The following is a 25,239-nucleotide window of genomic DNA, read 5'->3' as shown; positions in this document are numbered from 1 at the left end:
CTTGACTTCACCTAATACCCCTCACCAGTGTTGTAGCCACGCCGGTCGGCGCCGGTCGGGCGTAACCGCCACTAGTGCTTGCCGACCGGCTCTCAGAGTAAATCAGCATCCTACCGACCGCCACTCAAGCTTCCTACCGACCGTCACAAAAATCAGTGAATCTTTTATTAAATGAAATCAAAATACAGAATTTGTGAAATGCAAAATCATATTAATTAAGCCTTTCCTCGTACAATACAAATTACAATGATAATTAATATGTAATTGTGACTTGTGAGGGCTTTACTAGGGGTGGGTTTTTTCGTTCAGTGATACCGGTGGGCGTAGGGTGTTACGTTCAGTGATGTCGGTGGGGCGTAGGGTGTATTGAATAACATACCTAATTTTAGCTATTCACAAAGACTGTCAGGTGAAAAATAGGGGTAGAATAGAGCCACCTAAAGCCATTGAAATCAACTAAAACCCTGTAGCTTCGGGGGATTCGCCCTTCGAATCCCACCAAGGGCCCCTGGACCTCACGCAGAGGAGGGCTCGCTATACTCGCGGGCTGGCTTCGCTCGCCATCGTCAGACAAATTAGCCTACACTCTCCTCAAATTAGCCAGCACTCACTTTCTCCTGGCTACAACACTGCCCCTCACCCACCCCACCCCCTTTCCCCGCTAAATCTGAAATAATTAAACATATGCAACCATATTCGGTTTTTCTTCTCTAATTGGTTCCATAATCCTCTATTGTTTAATAATGAGAATTCAATGAAATTCCTGATTCCATTTATTTACTTTATGTTTACTTTTTGTCTGTCTGTCTGTTTGTTTGTTTCCGATAGAATTTTCCTAGGGAATTTGCCCAACACGGTACTCAAATCCCCTGCACTGCAAATAAAGGTAGACCTATACATATATATAATTATCGAATGTGGAACACTTTGCTTTGTGTTTGTTTCAATTTCAATATAGACCCCTTTAATTAGCATCGCCCCCCTCAGGTTAGTCGATATGCATCGATCCGTGACCCAGTCAGGGTAACCAGAAACAGGTTCAAAGAATTGCTACAAACATTTTGGTTCCACTATAAAGGTAAACCATTCCACAAAACTAGAGTAATGTACGTCCGCCCAGATTAAAAACGGGGTTGTCGGTGAATAGTTCTCGGTGGACCTACTGAAGTGACCTTTTTCTCTTTTTGGGGGGTGGGGTGGGGGAGGGGTCAAGTTTTCTGTTGTCATGTTTCTTTGGATGTTGAGGAGGATAGTATAAACTACTGATGGTTTAAAAGTCGGACGAACTGTAGACATTTTGGGGGGTAAATAAAACAAGAAGATTCCGCAGCGAGAGCTCTGGCAAATCGGTCGAGATACTATCCTAAACTTCAACCTCCTCTAGCTCAAAAATATTTAAAATAAAAATTGGTACAGATTTGAATGCGTTGTTTGATTATAGTTATATATTATAATGCATCAAGCCACCATATACTATAAATAACTACGCCTCCCTTTTTTTCTTCTTTCTTTGGCTACATGGATACATTATTAATGTTATCCCTTCCCACTCTCTCCCCCCCCCCCCCAACCCGTGATCTGATTTAAAATTTCCAGCTTTGAAATATGAAAATACTGACGATAATATTTAAACTTGTAAACAACAAATCATATATAGCCTTCTACTTGTATGTTATCCCACTGAATCTTAAATTCCAGCGATGATGCTTTTATATTTGAATCCGATACAAGTAAAAATTTGACCAAAGTCAGAAAATATTACATAGGTTGGAGCTGAATAGAAAATTTTAGGCAAATCTTATATCAATATTATCCATTTCCCGTCATCTTATATAATATTCAAACATAACGTGTGGTTCCAATTCGACTGTCTATAAGATGCAATTTTCCTCTTTTTTTCATCAAGTGATTCGAAATTTACCCCCCTTTTTTTCCTCCCAAAATTGTTGATTTCGGAAATCATATCAGACGAATATGTTCTGATATGGCAAATCATATACCAACAATTTTGATCGATAGCGAAGAGAAATATGCTATTTTAAACTTCATTCTTTTTTGTGGGTGAAGGGGGGGGGGAGGTTATTGATTGAAAGTGACGTCCATACGTAAAACCCTAGGGTTGAATGTCAACGCTGTTTAACATTTAGCTACATCAGAATGGACAAATCGGGTATAGGATATTGTGCAATGGATGGCAGCCAACAATGTGTACACTAACCTACTGTCGGGATCAATGCTCTATGAAGAGAGTTCTGCGCATGCGCTATGGTACAAAGTTCTAAAATACTGGATGAAATTTAACCGACGACAAACGGTCCCAATTGAACGCGTTCTGAATCAACACGACCGTCGTAACGTGGAAAATCGTGGATAGTCGAGCAATGTGTGTGCGCTTAGGACCATAATCGATCAAGTTTAGATTTGGTCAGATGAAAGTCGCGGAAACTGAAAATGTAGTTATCTTCCTGACAGGTAGTGTGCGGCGGTTCACGACTAAAAACTGTGTATACACAATCGCTACGAGCTTATTTTGCATGTAACTTACAGGGGCAGCGGTCCTTAACAGAAAAAAATCTTAATTATTTAGTATGGTATAGTAGTGTGGTCATTTAAACTCTCTTTAACAGAAAAATTTACAAATATACAGCGCATTATGCACTCGGCTATTGGTCTGTATACGGACATTCACATTGGCTGATTCTATATACACCAAGGGCCCCATCCCAAAACTATTGAGTTGCCAAAAACTCCTCGTGGCGTTTTGGGCTTGGCAACAATTAGACCTTATATTACCTAAGTTGTGTGCAACATAACACCAAGCTGTCAGCCTGTAGAAAATGCGAGACGGGTAAAATTGAGCCACGTGATCTCAGTAATCTGCCAATCCTGCATGAAACCGACGATGTTGAACGGATACACCTGAATTATTCAAAGACTTAATCCAGCTATGATTGGCACTTTTATATATAAAACAAAAAAGTGCCTTGTCTTAACATATCTTACTATAGTCAAATTAAAAAACCGTGAATTACGAAGCCCTGATATCTAGTGGATACTGCAGAATCCACCCAGTATACACCCAACCTAAGCAGGGTATAGTGAATGCCGAGAGCACACACACACAGACACAAAACAGAGAACGCACCAGGGCATCATCTGGTTCAAGCCGTGACTTTTTTTTGCCTTTTCCTGTTGCCATGAATGGATACGTTAAGATCTTGGTCATTTTGCCTGAATAATGCATAACATAACATGACATAAAATTTGCATAAAATAATTATTTCATGTTCAACTTTTCGCGATTCAATTCAGCCTGCCTTGGTCAAACTTAAGCATGGAAATACCTCGTCTTTTCAAGCAGAGTTTTGATCAAACTAAGCCAAAATCATATATTCTTCATCAAGTAAAGGTTATGTACTCTTGCCATAGCATATATACATGACTATCAAAACGCAGCGAGTACGAGAGTGAGTACGAATCCACGAGTACAGTTACTATAGATCATGAGTACTAGCACGGACTCACTTGCACAAACCATATACCATGATGAATGTATACATATCATACATGTACGAAAGTCTGTATTCCAATGGACACATGTTTTCTTTTTAAAGAGATGAATTACGGAGACAAATTTTGAGACATCATTCAGTATACATGTTGCAACATGTACAGCTCAATATCAAGTTTTCTCATTAGAAACAAGTAAACAAGCAATTTTTCCATTTTTCCATTCGTGTGACGTCACAGTCACGCATAAATATTGTTTACGATACATGTTACTTTAAGAAGTTCCGGTACCGCCCAAGGAGGCATTGTGTGATTATTGTCAAGGATGACCGATACTAGCTAAATAGTTTGCGTGGCGTACTTTCGTTTCTTACCATTGACCCCAAAGTGAAACCGCAAAGTTCGAAATTTCATGCAACAAATTGGGTATACTATTTATTCCTGTTTGAAAAGCTTACAGGGGAAATGGGTGCCAATTTTTGACAATCTCTTGTTTCAGCTATTGCTAAGGGTTGCAGGAATCTTCGCTGTATTGATCAAACTTGACATAAAAACCGGTTTACAACTGCAACGGTATACCCCCCCCCCTTCCTTCACTGATTTGACCTATAGGTGAGGCATTGCACCATAGTCAATGCCCAATTCGCGCAGACTCTCAACTTGTTTCATTTACCCGGACAGTACTGGGCATTGTTATAGCAGGGAGCTGCTACTCTAACATATATGGTTCCCTGCATGGACTGTACAGCATGGGCAGAATAACATTACCGCACAGCTCCAATGTTTAAAGTTATCTCACTAATCGGAATATTTACACTGAGAAAAAAATAAAGTGAAAGTTAATCGCCTTCCTTATTGGTTTGAAATTTAAAAGAAAAATATGCCTATCATTTATTAGCGGTAATTTCATCACTTGGTCATTTGGAGGAAAAAATCCAAGCTATTCAATATTGTATTTTATAACACTTATACAAAATGAAATAATGCATTTTATAAAGTAAAATTCACCGCTCGCCAAAAACTAATGTCCCATGGGCTATATTTAATTCAATAACTTTCAAACACCTGGACAAACTTATTGACTGTTACCCGGGGTAACAGGTGACTCTCGCAACATATAATTCGAGATTAAACTGCCTCAGAAAAGGCCAGCTATTATGTGTATTTTTTTTTTATCTTTTTGGTTCTTTATTTTTAATAAATTTTATTGGTAGCTTTGAGAAGCTCGATAGTCCATGCAGTATAGTACATCGGTTCTGACTCAACAGAATGAATACATTTCACGACTTATTTGACATTTCAAGGATGTAGCAGTCAATTTAATCAATTATATTAGAACGCTGCGACAGGATGACAGAATACATCCCTCTGAAACTTCTATTGACGGGTGAAAAATCTTGAAATTTCAAGCGATGTAATCAAATGAAACAGACAATTTCTCAATAAAGTACAGATTACAGGTCGCAGAAAAGAAGCTAAGCAATTACATTTTAAAATTTAAGGATCAACACACTTACACTTGGTAACATCCACTTCAAATGTCGTCAGCCTATGATACTATTGTAATTCAGAACAGGCCAACATTAAACGCATGGCTAGATGGGTTCATGCGAAGGTTGCGTCCGAATCTCATATATTTATACATATACACACACACACACACACACACATATATATATATATATATATATATATATATATATATATATATATATACATATATATATATATATATATATATACAAATACATATAAATATATACATATATATATATATACATTTATATATATTAGCCCTTTAAAGGACGAAACCCGTCGTGAAGTGGAATTTTCTGATGTGGTGATCTTGAATAATTATAGTTATAGTATGACGACTTCAATTATCAACATCTCGAATATGACATACAGGTTTATTGCATGTAAATATCATCTGGATACTTCGATTAATACTGTTTGAAGTACATTAACGTCTTATTTATACAAACACACGGTCAAGATAATAATTGGCCACTGATAGAGTAATCTTGAACGGACCTCCAATTATGATCCATTATAAACATCGGAATTAATATATCTTATCAAACAATAAACGAATCATTGTAGAGGGAATAAAGGTCATATATACAACGGCATTAAATTCTCTTAATCTTCAGGTTGATGAGTAAAATGTTACTTAATAGAAAGATGAAGGCGTTTTCAGTTAGCTTTGTTCTTAGTAGGGTTATCTGTTTTTGTCTGAAATTCTGAATAAGTAACTTACGCTCTTCCATTCAAATTGTAGCGTGTAGTGTGAATAAGGCGAGTTGATTGACCTCTACACATTAAAATGTTGAAGGAGTTTGTGACATCTGTGACATTCCAACAGCCCCCACCATCATCACATCTGTGACAGAGAGGCTTGCGAGATTTATGCTAAAAAAAAACTGCCCCAGATAAGCAAGATTGGTAGAACAAGATAGACGAGGGGGGAGGGGGGGGGGGGTAAACGTTATTTCTTTGCTACTTTGGATAGCAGATTTCCATGCATGGGCCGGTTACAATGTATCGCACTATTATAACCCATACTTCTCATTACACTAACATCCTTCTGTCCATCAAAAAGTTTATCTAGTCCCCGTAGGAACAGACAGAGAGAGGAAGAGATATTAAAGAAAGTATCCATATCATAAGAGGACTAATGCAGGTGGATTAGATAAAATAAACAAGATTTCGTTTTATTTATCGTACAAACAGATCAGTTGAATGATAAGTAACATGTATCCTGTATTATGTTACGTCAACCCTCTGTAACCTTAACGCCCTTTAACCACCCATTATGACATAGCAATTTGTTAAGTATAAACCATATCTTGAACTTTAAAACTCAGTTCAGATATTAAATGGAGAGAGATGACATATCCTTTGGTAAACCTAAGAAGAAGAAGGAGAAGGAGGAGAAGAAGAAGAAGAAAAACCTAAACTTATCATAAGAATGTTTAAATAAACTATAAACGGTGAACTTTATTATTTTTTATCTTTGAAAGATGATATATACTGATACATGTCATAAACGACTCCAATTTCAAAGTCAATCCGAACATTTATTTCAGTTCTACACTTGCCTAACGCATGAAATTTATGTTTATTAGAATTAAGACGGTAGTATTAACAATAAGATAAGAAATTTCTAGTTTTAAGAAATATCTAATGAGGTCATGTCAAGTACATTATGTTAGTTCTACTTGCACTTTGTTGTTAACAGCGTTCTAATCTCCCCGTTTTCTTTCTTCCCCTTTCTATTTTTCTTTCACTCCCACCACAAGTTTCTGCCACCCTTCCCCTACCCCAAATTTCTGCCACCCTTCCCCCACCGTACATTCCTACATGGATATATTATGGACAGATGTTGACTAATATTTACTCTGAATGAACATAATTAACACACCCTTTTAAAGCTGTTCATCAAAGCAAAGCGACACGTCATCTTGATGATAGATTTTCTTGCGGCGAACAGCCTCCAATCCCTCTCCTCCTAGTAGCTCCTCCTCCGACCCTTCCCCTCCCCCCCCCCCCCCCACCTCTCCCGCCTTATAGGTAAGAAAATCGTTTTCCTTTTGGAAGATATCTGGATTTAGGAAGTTGTGCATCGCGGATTGCCATTTTACCGAATTTCATTTCCCAATAGTTTGGTCTCATAATTTTAATCACATTCAAATCACCAAAACTTGAATGTTATAAATTTTAGGAAAAAATATGACATTTTTCTTCATTACTGGAATAAAAGAGACACGTCAAGGTAATAGACAGTATCGCCTTTCATCTTGAAATTTAAGAATCGAATTCTGACAACCAAAACTCCTTCCCAAAAGTCAACGTGAAATGACATTTTCAACGTTTTAATGACATTTTAGTTTAATAAGTTTTCTTGAAAAAAAAGTTGTCTGCACGTGAGTTGAATCAGAGATCCTATCGCGTCATGAAATTAGATAAGCCTTTGTGAACTGTTTTATCCCTTGGTGATTTCAACGTATAAAGGGACGGTTTGGAAATCTTATCTATAGTCACTGATTTTAGTTCACCAGAAAACGAGCAAAAAGAGGCGGGAAGAATGCAATAAAGTACATCACTGAACACAATAACAACCCCACGCAGATTAATTTAGAGAAAAACATTCGCTTTGAAAGTCTCTTAAGTTGTACCTTTATGACATGAAACTCATACATTTTCAACCCCCTTAAAATTCTTCATTTATTGAGCACGAATAACCTTCACTTTTTTTTTTATATAATCTAATCTTATCTATATACATGCAAGTTGACACGATGAATAAAAGGAAAAATATTTATGAAGGGTTGAGAGTGCAAGATAGCATTTCACGGGCCACTTTCATTTTTATGATTTCGACCTTTGTTATAAATAATGAAAGACGCGCTTAACTCAAGAAGAGTGAGGTAAAACACTCTACTAAGCTTTCCTCTTCCGTTACGCGCAAGCGCAGTACTAGCTGGCTCTGACGTCATGTTCGATGGAAGGGACAACTATATAACACGACAACTAGTGCTGATTTGAAGCTGTAGTTCTGCTTCACAATTCATGCAAGGGTTGATCCAGGCAAGGGACCTGAATCCCATCTTCTGGAATATTCTTGAAACTTAAAATACAGCAGTTGCTAAAAACATAATTTTGCTCAAATCAAGGTACATGATGGGGGCAAAAATGCGCGCAATTCGCGCACGGACAGTCCTTACATTTTAAACCGATGTACGGATGCACCGATATTTCGATAGTGATTTCGGTATCTACGTTAACTGATAATTGTCTTCAGCCCCCTCCCCCCCCCGCCCGCCCCCTCTCCTCTGATTGGAGTAGCGTATCGAAAACTAATGTGAAGAAAAGGTAACTGAATAAATACATTTATAACTTTAAATACACCAAAATTGGTACAGGAATAAGGAAATTAAAGGCAGAGTGTGGGTACGATACAAGATCTATTGTGGATACTGTTGTACGCCGTAATAAATTATGTGTTATTAATCCAGGTTGATTTTGTATACCAACTTTAGTTTATTTATTTATTTTGTTATAGCAATGATCCTATCAACATATGAGCTCGTCATTTAAAGTTACTGGACTATACTGTACTTCTAGTCTAACCAGGGAGCAGCTCCATGGTCTAACACAAGGACCATAAGGATAGTTCTTCAGATGCAACACAACGCTCGATATAGGATAAGGTAAGACTAGTTTGAACTTACGTAAAATGTAATACTGTAGCACAAATATTTCAAAGGCATATGATGATGATTAATGTCAGTCAAGGCTGTTCGTTGTGTGCATGAAGAACATAGTTTGGTTGAGGATATTAGACTTAATTAAACAATTAAGTAACATCAACATTTTGCCCTGCAAACAGGAGCTGACGTCATCATTAATTTAGCCTAAAAGGATACATTCCGAGGCATTTATAATATTTTGAGAAGTGAATATCGTGAACTCGCCCCGGGGGAGGGGGGAGGGGTGGTGGAGGGATTTATTGACAATGAAATATGAAGACTGTGGTACTGCCTAACGTTATCCTACAGCAAATATTACCAAATATATAGCGAGATATATATTATATCTTGGTTTAGAGCAAAATATATACTTCAATTATTTGAGATTTCGATTAGATTTCGATTGAAAGAGTTGTTGTAGTTCTTTATCGAACTTGGTCTTATTCTTTAGTAGGGTTTGTTGTTGTAAACTCTTTCGTTTATAAAGGCTGGACATTGAAATATATAGTGAAATTTATCCCATAAGTTATCATACATACAGTAGCTAATAGCTCTGTAGTTGAGGCAAATCAGGTTTAACAGTCAGAAATTACATTGTTCTACGCAATTAAACACGTACACGAACTGCTGAAAAGGTTGAGGTATAGACAATAATCACAAACCAACAAGTGATTACTAACGTAATGTTAGTCATTTATAAGACCATGGGATTTCCCCCCTAACAATTCTATGATAAGACTGACCCCGCTCAGACAACCGAACTAATGGTTCTCGGCCAATCGGAGTGCAAGTATATGGAATCTTCACTTCTATAGCCTGTAACGATTGTCCAGCAACAGGTCAAACTCAAGACATGTTTTAAACATGGACAACTTGGCAGTTTCTGTCAAATTGTCTTAAGCAAATTGGCGACAGCTCCTCGCATAATTGCAGTTTGATGAATGACAATTATACTGGGTTGTGTGAACTGACCTACATGAAGAGAACTTGTTATTTTGTTTTTAGGATGAAAAGGCACAACAGTATACTCGTTTTTAGAGTTAAATTGACATGAAGTCTCTCGTTGTCACTCAAGTGACTTTTTACTCCCCTCAAGAATGATCATCCTACACTGTCACAAAGTGAATAGTTCACTCTTTTTCAATTTAAAAGTGTAAATGATATCTTAAAGCTGAAAAATCAAACTATGATTTCTGCTATAAAAATTAAAATATTTCTTTGTTATATCTTGTTTGTTTATATTATAAAATGTCCATCTCCTGAACCAGGGAGTTACCTGAAATTCCCCATCTATCGTGCTGTACTCTGTGTGTATACGAACATGATTAAACCAACACAAAATGCTGACACAGGTCCCTAATATGATATTTTACAACAGTGTCAAGCGCTGTGCGTTAAATCAGATAGTACACGGTATATTCAGAAGGAATTTTGATAAGACTATATGGTATTTGGTTGTAACAATTTGTACTTCAATTCATTATATACGTTTAAGTGGTGTATTAGAGATTAGCAAGACCCAAGGTTATTAGTAATGATATCTATTCGTCTAACTATGTACCTTGTTTTAAGTCTCAGATTCTTATGAGTAATGTCTTAATCTATGAGATATATAAGATGTGGAAGAATGTTCGTCAATTGATATTAGAAAATATCAAACATTAGAGAGCTAACTTAAATGAATATTTCGCAGGACCGGGGGTCACATTCTTTGTAACCCGGTGCCTGGTTTAATCGTCTCGTTTTGCAAATCCACGTACCTTGTAAACCTATAACGTAGTAGATGTAGTAGTATATGTATATTATACACAAAATAACACTATGAACGTTTGGAATTACATCTTGAACTAGTGCGTATGGAATGCCAAAAGGACAAAATTCGTTAACAACGACCTGAGTTGTAGCAACAACCATGTAAACTTCGTTAACATAATACAAATATATATACGTTTCGTTTTTATACGAAATGTAATGTTTTCTTCTATTTGGTTCTGAAGCCCACGGTTAGGCTTCGTCTTTTTTTCTTTTTATTATTATTATTATTTTGACATTTTGTCTAATATGCTGAGCTCTTCTCATGGGCAGGTTTATAGCAAAATGCAGGCAGTTACACAATATAAGGCATATAGAATTGAATTTGAGCAAAACCAGATCTTTATATCGGCGTACTACAGATCATTATTAACATAACAAAGAACTACTAATTAACATAACAATAGTGTAGCCTTTACTACCGTAGTTTCGTGTGTTTATAGGCTTACAATATGATTACAATCAAATTGTATTTGAATTGGTTCCCTTGCGACTTCCCTTCCGCTGTTTTAGTTATCGCCATCTTTGCTATCAATCACGAATAAGTACATGGACAAGTGAAGTCTTCACTTTTTTTATGTCAAAATTTGAGGCAAAAGACCCCATTGTAACAGACTACTTACTTCTGTACATAGCAATAATTCCAAAAGGACTCGATAACCCCAAAATATCGTAGTCCAATTTACTTGTGGTCTCATTGGTTTGAGGAAAAGCAAACAAGAACACGTCTATATATCATGATTTATTCATGGATCGTCTGATCTAGTGGTTTTCCAATTGGGAAAAAGGCGTTTACACGTGTCAATTGAAAAAAAAACAATGATTTAATATTCTTTTCGTCTGCCATAATCTCGCATAAAACAAATAGTTTAGGGACAAAGGCTTTGAAGTTTATCTAACGTCACTCATGGTACGATGCCTTTATGATGGAACACTAAAAAAGCTGTTCTGTATTTGTCCTAAATTTTAATGATAAAAATTCACACTTTTCGATAACAAATCGGGTCTGCTCTTCAAGACGGTTCGTTCAAAACTCAAGAATTATTTCCAGACAGCAGACTATAGCGTTGAAGACTACGTTAATACACACAGGTTTATATCACGGTTAGATAAATGATTCTGAGAGCAGAATTGTATAGCATCATGCATACGGAGGGCTGTCATTTAGAAGCTCCTTGCTTGAAGTATAAGGTAGTACAACAACAAGAGTATAGGAGTATATACAGGCAGAATTCCGCTTGGTGTAAGTAACAAAGTATGAGTGCAAGGCTCTACGAACACGTGAGTAGGTGTATTTAATATTGTACTAGTATTTATACTAGATTTTCATAATGCCCGAGTACGATTAACAGTATATAAATAATCTAAGTCGGCGAGCAAGAGAAGGCGTACGTATATAAAGAGAGAGAACCATACTACAGTGGTACATTCACTACTGTATGTATAGATAGATCTACTTGATGGTGACAGTCAAATGTTTGCTGGGATTGGAGTTTATGTGTCCATTACTGGAATTTGTTGGATATGTAGGGTATTATATAGGGTTGGGGGCAGGGTCCCGTAAATTATGACCTTAAAGGTTATACAAACCTGGTCAGCGATTCTCTAACGCCGCATTTATCAATATATAGGACGGTGAGGTGGGGTGGGTAGGCGTCTCCATATACTCGGCCCATACAGCACCCCATATACTCCTGCATGGATACAGCTTTGTGTAGATCAAGTATAACCTTCAGCACGATTACACATGCAGGTACGAGCTATAAGTACTGGAGAACGAGTACAAACTCTAGGCGCGCAACTATACGGATATCCTTTGTACCTTTGCAGTGATAATAACTATATATACAGTATTATATATAATCCCAATATGTCCCGAGTACAAGACGAGTACATCTGTACATGTTACCTATCCTACAATATGAGTACGCGTACACGGGACTTGCTGCAAGTCTACCCCTACCTGTATATGTACATATCCGAAATGGGTTAATTTTGCTTACCTTAATATCCTCCAAAGACATATGAAACAATGCCACCAAATTTTCAGCCTCCAGTCTTTAAATCCTTCTCGTAGAAATAAGTAATATCTGAAATTTCACGCGTTAAAAAAAATATACGTCTCTGTTTTCACATCCTTGATTCATGCAGCCGGCAGAATATGCTGTAATAATTAAGAATTCGAGTTACTAACGGAACTTTAAAAAAAAATTTTTTTTTTTTAGTTCTGCTTCTGAAGAAGATCTTGGTTTACTTCTCAGAACTATTGCATTGTTATTTGAATTACAGAAATCTTGTTTTCTGTTCAGTGATCACGATTTTAACACTGGTGAAATAACACAATGCCAAAAAAAGTTTGCACGTGACTAGGATAGGTTAGAACGTTGCGAAACAGTGTTGTATAGCTGATATCAGCAATGCCAAAAGTATTACGTATATACGGTTTTCAATTTACACAATCTTGGTGTATAAAAGGTATCCTTGAAGCATAGAAAAAAGTATATATATTTATAGTCACACACCATCGACACTGCAAGAATATGGTATTTATCTCCCGATCGACGACGACAATGTATGTTGCACTCGCTACAGGCTACGGCTGCTACGGTAACCAAGGGAGTAAAAATGCAGGAACAAAAACACACAGAGAATCGATTTAAGAGCGCGTTTAAACGAGGCAGGTGTCAAACACGGCTTCGCTTGATCGGTGAGAGAAGACACCCTTAGTAAAACTTAAAGAAGTTATCTCACTTGAACCTTTCAACCAAATTACTTAGGAGGGTTAACATCTGCGATACATCAAAAGAAGAGGCATAACAAAGGCAAACATTATACAAGACATATGCAGCGAGCATGACGTCATCACCTTCGCGGAATTATCCTCAGATATGATTGTGCCTGCTTTCTTCGCAATGATGAGGCATCCTTCCTTTGTTCTCCAAACTCCAACAACAGTGTAACCGCAATTAGTAAAAATATATCAATATATTAATAATTAGTATTGTCGCCAAAAAAGGTCCGGATGCACATCGCTTTAAGGTGAATGAAAAATTCAGAAGAGGGATAACGGACCAATAGCACTTCTCAATATATAGGCTCCATGTTGATATTCCCTCACTGAATAAAAGAAACCTAAAATATTTTTAAAAATATATTTCTCAACCGTCCCGATGTGGATGACAACACCTTCCAAAGGAACCGTCTACAAGTAGGCTACAAAGTGAAACATTTTCCGTAAAACCTGCGCTCATATATCGACGTCAAAGAAATTCCCCAGGTCAGTGTAAAATGAGTATCTATTTGACGTTATCTGTGGTAGGATCGTTATCAAGCTAGAACAGTGGTTCTGGCTATCAGCAGCACAACGATATGAGTGTAGGCGGTGTATATACCATTGACCCCTATGTAAAATAGTCTATACTACTCAAATCCAATAACGATACTTTACGATAACTTCCTGTATATGTGACCAGAATTAGTCACCGAATTTAAAATAGGGAGAATTATTCAAATAAACCTGTCTGTTGGCTCTGAAGTGAAAAATGAGAGACTTGTCAAAACGATTAAGTGGGTATAGTACACGGGGAGTGGTAAACAATTGGTATTTGTTATCAGGTCACATGTTTGTTACGTGCTGATATAGAGCATATTTCAAATTCAGTATACACACATATTGTTATATATACGAACTCTAGCGTGGTTGACCCCGTTATATATACCATGATAACAAAGCTATTAGTTTTTTTTGTCTTTTGGTAATGATAGCTTCGTGAGTAACTTCACGGAAACAGACAAAAATCAGCCAAATATTTTTCTTTTACAGCTTGGTCTCAAATAATGTAAACGGTTAAACATCACGCAACATGTGTTCAATATCACGTACTAGAAGAACGTTTATATTATCACGCACACCCTTCCCACGCCCCCCCCCCCCCCACCCAAGCCCCCTTCTTTCAAACTGTATTTAACCTCCGGCAAAGATCAGGCTCATTGAAAAAAATATATCTTGTTTCTTTAGTACACCAAACCAACACACCATGAATGATAAAGCTTAATAGAAGGATTGCAAGCCAAAAAAATAAATAAAATAACCAATTCATCATATTTGTGGGAACAACTTTTCTCTGCGTTTTGATTAAACGGTTACTAACTTGATTAATTATGAGCAACTAATTGAATGTTACCAGTTGAATGTTAATTGAATGTTTGAATGTCAAACACATTTCTTACATATAGTTAGAATACGGTGCACACAACGCCTATTTGTAGATACATGAATGATGTGGCCAGAGCGACACAACACTTGAAACTCGATACTAAAAGCATGAACGAAAAAAAGCATACGTTTTACTGTTACAATAGTCAAATTGTGATAATACCCGGATCTGTGTATAAAATGAGTAAGAATTGTAAACCCCATTAACCACCCTGCAGCCCTTTTGAACCCGACAAATTCGTGGTCTTTTAACTTTCACAACATTCAGCCATAATAATGTGACATTAAAGGTGAATGAATCATTAAATAACCAACGAAAGGGATCGACCTTTGACTCAAATTTGGTCACGTGTGATTTGTACGTATTTTCGACTGTATGTCAGTCCATTGAGACTCAGTTTTCCACACAGTCTGGAATAGAATTCATTCTACCAACTTTGAGTGTACTTTGTTCTCATGGGAAGCAAAAAGGAGTCGCCTCCGTGAAACGACTTTGGAAAGCTCGTTTTACATTCACTTTCCAGGTATATATATAATGAATGTTTCAAAACAGATTTTTGGCGAAGTTGATTTTGGTATATTTCCTGGTTCTATTCGATATTAAAATGATCCCATAACAACGTTACTGATTAACTTGACTAGTCAAATTTTTATTTCAAATAGTAAAATAGAAGTCGAAAATGTTCAAGTTTTCCAGTTTGCTGGTTCCATATTTTTTATAGTCTACTATACTGACTGATAGGAAACGGTGTCTGGGCGACGAAATGTTGAGAATCGAATCAAGTCCATTAGTCACTCGCTCACTAACGTTAACTCGGAGGGAAAAAATATATAGAAAAGGAGGTCTGGCCAGACGGGATGCATGTCTACAGTCCAATGTACCCGAGGAAGAATGGGATAAAAAATAATTTGTTCTCATTTATACACTTAATGGGAAATTCAAAAAAACAAATAAAAGGTGTGGAGTTGGGAGGGGGTCTGGCTCTCGAAACCACTGTAGGAGTGTGTCTTACTTTACAAACTACAATTTTACTCTTAGAATTACACAAAAAGTTAATTGTCTGCCACTTTTCGTCAACAGAAAGGTTAAACGAATATGGAGTCTGGTTACTGTGTTGGTGCAGAAAACTCTCTTTAACAACATTTCTTCAGGTTATCAAACGTGCTTTTTTTCCTTCTTCTTGTGCCTTTTCGTTTGATTTTGTTTTGTTTTTTTCTTCTTTCTTTTATCACGAAACTGATTAGGGTCTAAAGAGCCGTTAAATCGAAATCGGAAAATGACTCCTTAAAGAAACTTTACCTTTTTAAGTAAACTTTACTTACATCATTGTGGTATACGTTGGCTCAATATGGTGCCGTACGTGTTATTTGACTTATTCATTGTATGGATAATCATAAGTTGCGTCCCTTCATAACACAACGGTAACATTCTTGTTGTCGTCAAGACGGCCTGAAGTTCCAGAATCTACAGGTATTTGAGCTGAGAAAAGACTTAATTGGTTATTAGTGATTACTAAATAAACAATTAACAGGAAAGAAAAAAGTCTAATCTCCTCAGAAAACGGTTGTGCATGCTGCGTTGGATTTGCCTTACATTTTGTGGCATCATAAGTTTCATAACTGCCTTCACATGGGAACTTAGTTATATTTGTGTAATCAACACTTTTCAACATGGTGCTTACTTTATAATCATGACGTAAATACCGACTTCGAGAATATGGCAAACCATGAACGGTAAATTGCGTCTGCGTAAGTGCATACCTGTGTGTATACGAATGCACTGCAAGAATTCATATGTCAAATACGTACGTGTGTACAGACGCGCACTGTTAATCATTTGACGTAGCTGTTGGTTTCGTGAAACTGTTAGCCATATTTCTAAGATTGCGACCAAAACTTCTTCTGTTTATTGTCGCAGTAAAAAACAAAACGAACCGTAATAATAAGATAAAACAAGAGCTCGGGTACAGTTTTGATGTTAAAATAGATTTAATAGCATAATGAAATGTTTCCAACAAGATAAAGGTGTAGAAAAGAATTAATGGAGATTGATCATTCCGGAATATCCTTTCCCAATATATTTACGATGTAACTTATCTGCTGTACATAACAAATATTCCTACTATGGCCAAAAAAGACAGTATACGGGTTCACTTTCAGTAAGAAGTTTGTCAAATATCTAGCCTGTATTCGGGGCATTGACATATCTCTGGGTTTAACTACTTTCGTAAGTAATAAGAAGCAGCGTTGCCAGTTTGGCGTTCCAAACCCCAAATATGACAAAGTTTGGCGCTTTTCATATTTCGTTGACCGGAGGAAACTGAAAGGTTTAGCCAAACAACTTTTCGGCATTTTTTTTTCTCTAATGGCCTCCCAATTTAAGAGAAAAAGTAGTTGAAATTGTTAATATCCCCCCAGAATATTGAAATCAAACATTTCATGTTGAACAGTCCGACTCAGAAGTTGCATATAACAGGCCTAAGAGTCAGTGAAAACATTGGACATTTTAACCTCATTTCACTCCCAAATTTTCATCTAAGAGACCGTAAATTGCACCGACAGGATTCCTAACCATAAACAGGTCAATATTCATAAAATAACAGCTAATTCTTACTTGAGGTTGGTTTCTTTCTTTCACCCGATTTGGCAGCCTATTTGGCCGGTAGAGTCTTCGAAAATCTGGCATCCCGTGTATGAAGTACACAAGTCACGTGCTCAACCCCAGTATCTAGGCACTTCTCGATAATATCTTCGATTACCTGGATTGTCTGCACTACAACTTTCACGCCTACGCTGACGACATTGTATGGGGGAGTCATGCGGTTAAACGAATAATGGCAGGCACAATGTACGGAGGAGTATAAGGTTGATTCTTTACAGGTTAATACCGCAACTTATCACTCTAAAAGGAGATAAAAAAAATCTTATCGCTAAATGTAAACTTAGAGAAAGTGGCGATTATTTATCGCTATACTTTGCGTAATATACTGTGGTATACACCCACAAGAAAAAGTGACGCCGTGAAAGTTCATCCTATTGTTTCGACCAAGGTTACGATGCCAACATTATTGTCAAGGAGATCCTTCTTATTAATTTGGAGGAAAGAATATTCATGAAAATAATGTACTTCGTATATACAACAGATATGCATTCTGAGATAGGATATTGTCCTGGGGCATAAAAAATCAAGCCAAAATGGATAAGCCTGTTCCTAAATTGTATAAATCAGGAAAACCTCCTTGAGAGTTATATAGTTCAAGTCGCCGATCGAGCCTGATATTTGCGAGTCTATAAGGTCTGTTTACGCTAAAGACTTGCCCCTGTTCTTTGGGTTCATCTTCTAGTTACACCTACCTCTATACAACATAGTAGAGGGAAATACCGGGCGTTGGGAGTGAGCATGCACACAGCGTATTTCAGTGCAAACGTCTGGCTGGCTTAGGCCTATTATATGGATAAAATCAAAATTTGCCTTCAGAGACTTTACATAATCTATAGGTATAAGCCGATGTTCAGCTATCAATCCATGAACCCTCGCGTATGACGGGCTAGGGTTCATTTTCATTCCATCGGCCCGGCTCAGTGCTAAATGTCGTTTACGTTGTCTCCGACCCAGCAGAAGGAAATTAGGGCATACCGGCTTAAGTTGATGAGAGAATAAAACCCTATTAACATGCAACATAACATGTAAACAAGTTGTTTGAAGCGATAAAAGTCGTACGTTTTGTTTGTATAAGGTTTGTTTTGCATGCAATGAAAATTGACCATATGGCCTCACATGTGTTAGATCAGGGAGCTGCTAGAATATAACAACTCCCTGGTTAGACCAGGGATTTGTTATGGAATAACAACTCCCTGGTTAGACTAAATAGTGCCATCGATAAGCCACAGATCATCCAAGGTTCATTTCTCGAGAAAATAAAGTGCAGCATAACCTGCAGACTGGTCGACTTTTCCTATTTTTATTTTTTTTTTATTTTTTTTATTTTTTGCGGTTTGTTTTCAGTCACATTTCGGCAAAATTGTAGTTAATTTAAAGTACTATGCCGGGTCATCGTGAGATCAAACTAAAAATGATCATCAGGAACTTATCACTTTCATTGTGATGAAAGGAAATAATAATAAATGTATGTAGAGTGTATTATATAAACTCGTATTGGGTGGAAACAGTCCGTGACATGAGATGAGATCATTTCTCCTGGAAATAAAAAAGAAGAATTTAGGAAGGTCATGTTCAGAAAGTACAAACCACATATTGTCGTCAAAGGTCTGTTTAGGTGATGACCGGAAGTACTTTACCGGTCATTCTTTCCTCGATAACTAAGTTCGTGGAAACATACTTCCAAAACCGAGATAAATTCACTCTTGAAAGGGAATCGATATATCGAAGTAATTATGACTCAACCCCAAGAAGGCAATCAACTGTTCGTTTATTAGAAGGCCAGGCTGTTTTATTTCATTTATTCTTTTCTTTCTTTTTTTTACTTTAAAGTTCACCTGTTTATCACCCCCAAAATGTTGGCATGCCAAAACTATAGTGTTTTTTTCCCCCTCAAAAGTTCTAGCCTTTTAGAAGGTCACCGTCTAATCATCAATATTTTTATTCCAGAGTTTGAGGAGGTTCAAAATGCGATCAATTGGCCTTCTTTTTATTATAACATATATATCTGCATATGTGTGTCATGTAGAAAAATAAAAAGGTATGACATTTTGATGATAACTGACATTTTAATTTTTTAGTTTTAAAGTCTTTATCAAAATAATTGGGAGGTGGGATGAGGGAAATGCTACTGACCTTTCAGGAGAACACATTGTCTGTAATAAAAGCATCTCGTGTATAGTTTCGTTGTAGAATGTTCACAGGATTCTTATAGTTCCCTCATTTTTAGGCTTCCTATTATCTTTGTTCTTATTATCTTATTTGATACAGTATCTCGTAATTAACATATTAAAGGCAAACTTCATCATGCCTATATATGTCATCATGTATATATAGTTAATGGACATATTTTGTAGTACAGGTAACATACACGATTGCCTTGTGTATTATATATGCTGTCCAAATTACGTTAGGCCTGTAACCTAGCCTACATTTACCATCGAAGTGATATCATGCTGCTTATATAGGCATATGTGTAGATGATAAAGAAGACATAGGCCTATGGACCCTACATTTTTTGTTAGTCTAATGTTTCCGCTTAAATATACTTTCTTAGCCATACACAGCCAGAACAACTCTCTATAGAAAGTAAGCATAGTATAGGACCTACGCATGCTGTCCAACTAATCTTTTATTATCTCGTTAGGCTATATTAACGATAGGCCTAATACTTGTAATAGGTAGGCTATATATGCTGTATAAAATTTGGTGGGACGCCTGTAACGCTAGGCCACTAAACTAAGCAGTGAGGTCCACATCGGCTGTCACCGAGTGGTGTTGCAAGCCACGTTTTATTACAAACAAACAAAGGAAACCTATAAAACTAAAAGTACAAGTTTGCTGCCAAACTTTAGTGTAAATCATAACGTTAGACTATACAAACTATAGGTCATGTAGGCCCCCTACATTTAGTCTTTTACTGTCAAATCATGGAGGCACCTGGTCTGAAGTCAAGGTGTATGCAGACTGTAATGTTCTGTACTATAGACTTTAAACACAACGTAACATCAATCAATCAGATGGGTAATAAAGCTTCAAGTAAAGGCAATGATCTGTCATTCTCGAGTGTCGGGTTTTGACAGGTAAAATAATCATAACTTTAAAATATGTTTTGTGTTCAAATCACTCCCGACGTGACCTAGAAACGTAATCTGGCGCGGCGCACTGACCTCCGTGAATGTACAGACCATGTCTGCATGCCAGTCGTTGACTACCAGAAATTCTCGCTTATTGACAAAATATCTCTTTTTTGCTTCCAAAATAGTACGGTAAGAGTTGACCAAAGGCAAACCCTTTTAAATATTTATTGACTAAACAAATTTCCAAATTAATTAAGTATAGCTGATTGTGTTTCATAACCATTTACCACTTGTCATTCACTATATAGCCTATAATATATACATGACTGCCAAGGGGTGGGGGTGGTGTAGGGTGGGGGTGGGTGGGGGTAAAGAGGATACAGACCAGCATCTGCAATATAGTGATCCCAGGAAAATATGAGGTTAACAAATGTATTCTAATTCTCATAATAGAATTAAAGGTGTTAATAGACTTCCGGTGCTGTGGTTGAGTGGATAAAGGCGGTGGTAATGGCAGCAATGTGGTTTAGCAAATCGAGTGGTTCGGGGTTCGATCCACGGCCGGGGGTCATAGTAAGGTGGGTTTTTTTTCATCCAAGAGCAATCTACGGTTTTCCCATCTGAAATGACTTTCTAACTTCAAATGTTGATTTGGAAGCCACTCGACGTGAAAGTTGTCATCCATAAGTCACATTCATGGTCGCTTTAACGTCGTAAAATAACTGCCTGATTAAAAGATTGATTAACATGAATATATATATATATATATATATATATATGTTGATACTAGATGAGACTAGTGGAACACTAGTAGTTGTAACTCGGAGTTTCACGCTTTATAGCGATCTTCAGACAACAACAACAACTGAAGAACATATATTCCGCTCTGTCCAATGGACATAGAGCACTCTGCGCCAAGATAGACGCCAACCTACTATATATATATATATATATATATATATATATATATATATATATATATATATATATATATATATATATATATATATATATATATATATATATATATATATATATATATATATATATATATATATATAAATGAAAACGTAATGAGAAGGAAAATCCAGAACAGTGAAAAAGTGAAAAAAAGTTATATACATTTATTATATTTTCTATTATATATCTTCTGTCCCGTATACTATATATGCTAGGCTATACGTACCGATGTTACGAATGTTTGGGCTATCATCATTCATGTATGTAGCTGCTTCAAGAGAAATAATTGACGCAAAGAGTGAATAAGGTTGAAATCTATACACAGTTTTTACAAGTTTCGCATAACGTACGTGTTAAGTCATGTTGCGCGCATACCCTTCCGTTCTGCGATCATACTTCGTCTTCTTACTTCGTCTCCCTTTATAGTAGGCATAGAATTTGGTCTTGTTTATACTGGTTTATAATCCTACGCTCTCGTTTGATGGAGCATAATATTATTATCCAGCGAATGGCAGCGATGTTATCGAAAACGTCCAAAAGCCAATATGATAATCGTCCTCGTAAAGCCTTTCGGGGGGGGGGGGGCGGGGTGATGCGGTACAATCAGTAAAAGGATTATCATTTAAACAGAAACATCGATTACTGCATGTCAAGTTTGCTCGCGAACGATTTAAACTTTCGGTAACAGAATATATAATCTTACTACAATCTGATCGGGTCAAAACTACCAATTATGTACTTGAACGTTTCGCTGAAGTGACTTCACTTAGGATGGTGAAAACAGAATGCAAAATGCATTCTGAAAAACGCAAGCAGCTATACTAACCTAACCCAATTTGAATACGAATCTCAAATACAAAACACAATTACTGTTTTTTTTTTTTTTTTTAATAAGTAAAAAACTTCATTCTCACAGATACATAGCCAGGATTAACATTTCACGAATTCTCACAAAATGTTATCGATTCTATATGATGATTAAACAGGCAGTTGTGCTCTGTATTTGAGGTCCGTTAAATGAATTCCTAGAACGGCCCAAGCGATTATGCAATAAACGGTCATTGGCCTCATTGTCTACTCACTGGGACAATGTATCACCTCCATTGTGACCCAACCCTCCTCAAGATCTGGGAATAAACGAGGACTTCGAACTTCCAGTATTGTATACTAGCAAATAGCGATAACATATATCGATGTTTGACAGTTTGACATTTGGAGACAATATAGATTAACGCATATCGATATAGCGCCATCTAAAATAGCTTAGTTTTGACAGACGTAAAAGAAGTGTATGATCTCAACGGGACAATGCATGTTTGGCATTTTATGAGTCATCATCTTTCCTATTCATGCTTGGATGTTGAAGAAGATGAAGTAAACTAATGATGGTCTAAAAATCTGGAAGACATGAGGTAATTTAAGGCGTTTTAGAAAATCCTGGGCGAGAGCTGGCGGACGGGTTGGGGACAGGCGCGTAGCCAGGAATTTGCCACGGGAGGGGCGAAACTGTAGATTCGGCATTGCAAACTATCTAAGCGTAGCGCCGTCATGATTGGCGCGAAGCGTACAAGAAAATTTTGGCTGGAAATGCCTCCCAGATCGCTGGAAATGGCACTTCCCAGGCCTTGTAAGTTGCATCTTAGCATTTTCTCTTGAAAATACCAGCGATATCATAAAAACATTAAAAAATTTTTTTTTAAATATGCTCAAGGGGGGGGGGGGGCGGCTGCCCCCTTCGCCCTGGTTGGGGAGCACTATGCTAACCTTTGAGCTCTTCTAGCTCAAAATCTAAACGGTTTACAGTGGCGAAAGTTGTATGAGCTGTGATAGCCCGCGCCATCAACTATCATATGTATATGGTGGGTATGACATGTCAGTTGAATACGTCTATCTATGCTTTATCGGCCTTGGAAAGTGACCAGTCTAGTGTGTAGGTCAATTAATTGTGGTACATCTGCAACTTGCAATTTGTTGGAAAGATGTTCTCTCAGTTCTCTGTTTTGATAGAAATGATAACCTGGTAAAATAGTCTACCGAGTCCCAGTGAATTAAATACACTTTGTTTTCTCTACTTTGGTTTCTACTCCAAGATCTCCGGTTATGGAGGCCATATTTATGTCAGTCAGGAACCTAAAACAATACGCCAGACTTAAATTACAACAAACATCCACATAATAATATAAACTGATGTTGTCCTGTTGTTTGTATCTTTACTTACCAGTTTGTATTTTATATTTGTTTGTCTGTTATTTAGTTTACGGTTACTCTTTGGAAAACTTTAGCAAAATATGACCGCCATGTTGTCTTCGACTCAGCTCTTTGCCTCGGATCCATTGAGATGTCACGGCGATGCTTGTGATGAAAAATTTCCCACAAACAAATAGAGGGCGTAGTACGCTTACGTAATGTCACAGTTTCAACATCCTTGTCAGACTCAACTATAGGCTGAAGACTTGAAGCAAGTCTACATAGTGACGTCATCGAGCAGCATATGCTCCATTTGATTTATTATTATTATTTTTATTTTTTTTTACTCTCTGCTCTTTTTTTTTCCCATTTATTTCCCATGTTTATTTTTCGTAATAAATCGGTTTTGCTAAATGGTGAATCTAAAATTATCGGTGTTCTTAGCATGCGTACATACTTCTTTTTTTTTAAATCTATTAGCATACATACATATTAACAACTTCCGTCATATCTGTGTCAACACTGTTTACTGAAAGATATCAATGGGAAAGTAGAAGGTTTCACGTCCCTATATTTACACAAAGATACCACAAATTAATGAAGTTACAACCCGGAGACTATACTTTCTGACTTTAAAACCCTGCTATCTTCGCAAAACGAACAAGATTTACTTAAGATATTTAGGAGAGATATCAGTCCCAATAATTTCATCAGTAACGATGCTTATGCGGGCGACAATTGTAACACCACTAAACGTTGGTTAGATACATGCTCCCCTCATCCTCCACCCCCCAGTGCACCACGCCCCACCCCGTCCATCATATTAGACCTTGTCTCTGGATGTTCATCAAATTTCTTTCAGGAAGTTTGCCAAAGACGATGTGTGAGTTTGGCATACTAACTACCTGTTTGAAGTACGCAATAGGACATACTCACATTGCGTAGGTAGGTACAATACTTTATCCGAGAGTGTCGCTGTTTAACTTTACCTTGTGCATCAACAAGCATGAAAATTGCTGAAAAGAGGACAGCGTTTGTAAAGTAGAGATATGATTTCTCATAGTCATTCAACTTAGAGTTGTGTACAAGAACCAAAACAAATTGTAAAACTAAGCACTTGTTCGACCCCCCATCTACTCCCCCCCATCTTCCACCTTTTCCAACCTTGAGAAGTTTTCGTTGTTTTATACTATACATCACCAATTTTTCCGCATGTTAAACGATTAAGTAAAATTCACCTCTTTCCCACGCGGATCGTTACTTTATTAACACGCTTCATTATCTCCGATCAGATTTCGGCTGACATATAACACTTTCTCTGACCTTTTACTGAAATCTAACAAATAAAACCATTCTATCTCTAAGTATGGAGTTAAAAGAGATCTCTTCTATAACTCCTTGCTCTAAATCTATTGCCAGTATTCCGCCTAATGGTTTGACCACAATAATACCCAACAAACTCTTCACTCTGTAATGTTTTTTTGTTTTTTCCAAGTTTCTAAATTTAGAAAGGCGATTGTTTCTTAAGTTCATTATAATAAATCATTTTAATTGAAGTCATGG

At 37.0% G+C, this 25,239-nt stretch overlaps 1 protein-coding gene across 2 annotated transcripts in view; it reads right to left on the bottom strand.

Annotated features, from left to right (window-relative positions):
* Positions 1 to 25,239, bottom strand: part of LOC139958733 (corticotropin-releasing factor receptor 2-like) — a 95,184-nt gene that overhangs the window by 57,346 nt on the left and 12,599 nt on the right. The window contains exon 1 of one of the 2 annotated variants that reach the window (XM_071956034.1): positions 12,578 to 14,111. The exons of the other annotated variant lie outside the window; for it this stretch is intronic. Within the exon in view, the coding sequence (XP_071812135.1) occupies positions 12,578 to 12,598 (21 nt within the window). The 5' untranslated portion in view covers positions 12,599 to 14,111. Of the gene's footprint in view, positions 1 to 12,577; positions 14,112 to 25,239 lie in introns of those variants that run through there. 2 annotated transcript variants of the gene reach the window in all.

Source organism: Apostichopus japonicus, chromosome 18 (assembly GCF_037975245.1).
Source record: "Apostichopus japonicus isolate 1M-3 chromosome 18, ASM3797524v1, whole genome shotgun sequence".
Lineage (NCBI taxonomy): Eukaryota > Metazoa > Echinodermata > Holothuroidea > Aspidochirotida > Stichopodidae > Apostichopus > Apostichopus japonicus.
The sequence above is the reverse complement of the archived record's forward strand: the minus strand, read 5'-3'. Positions and strand labels throughout refer to the sequence as shown.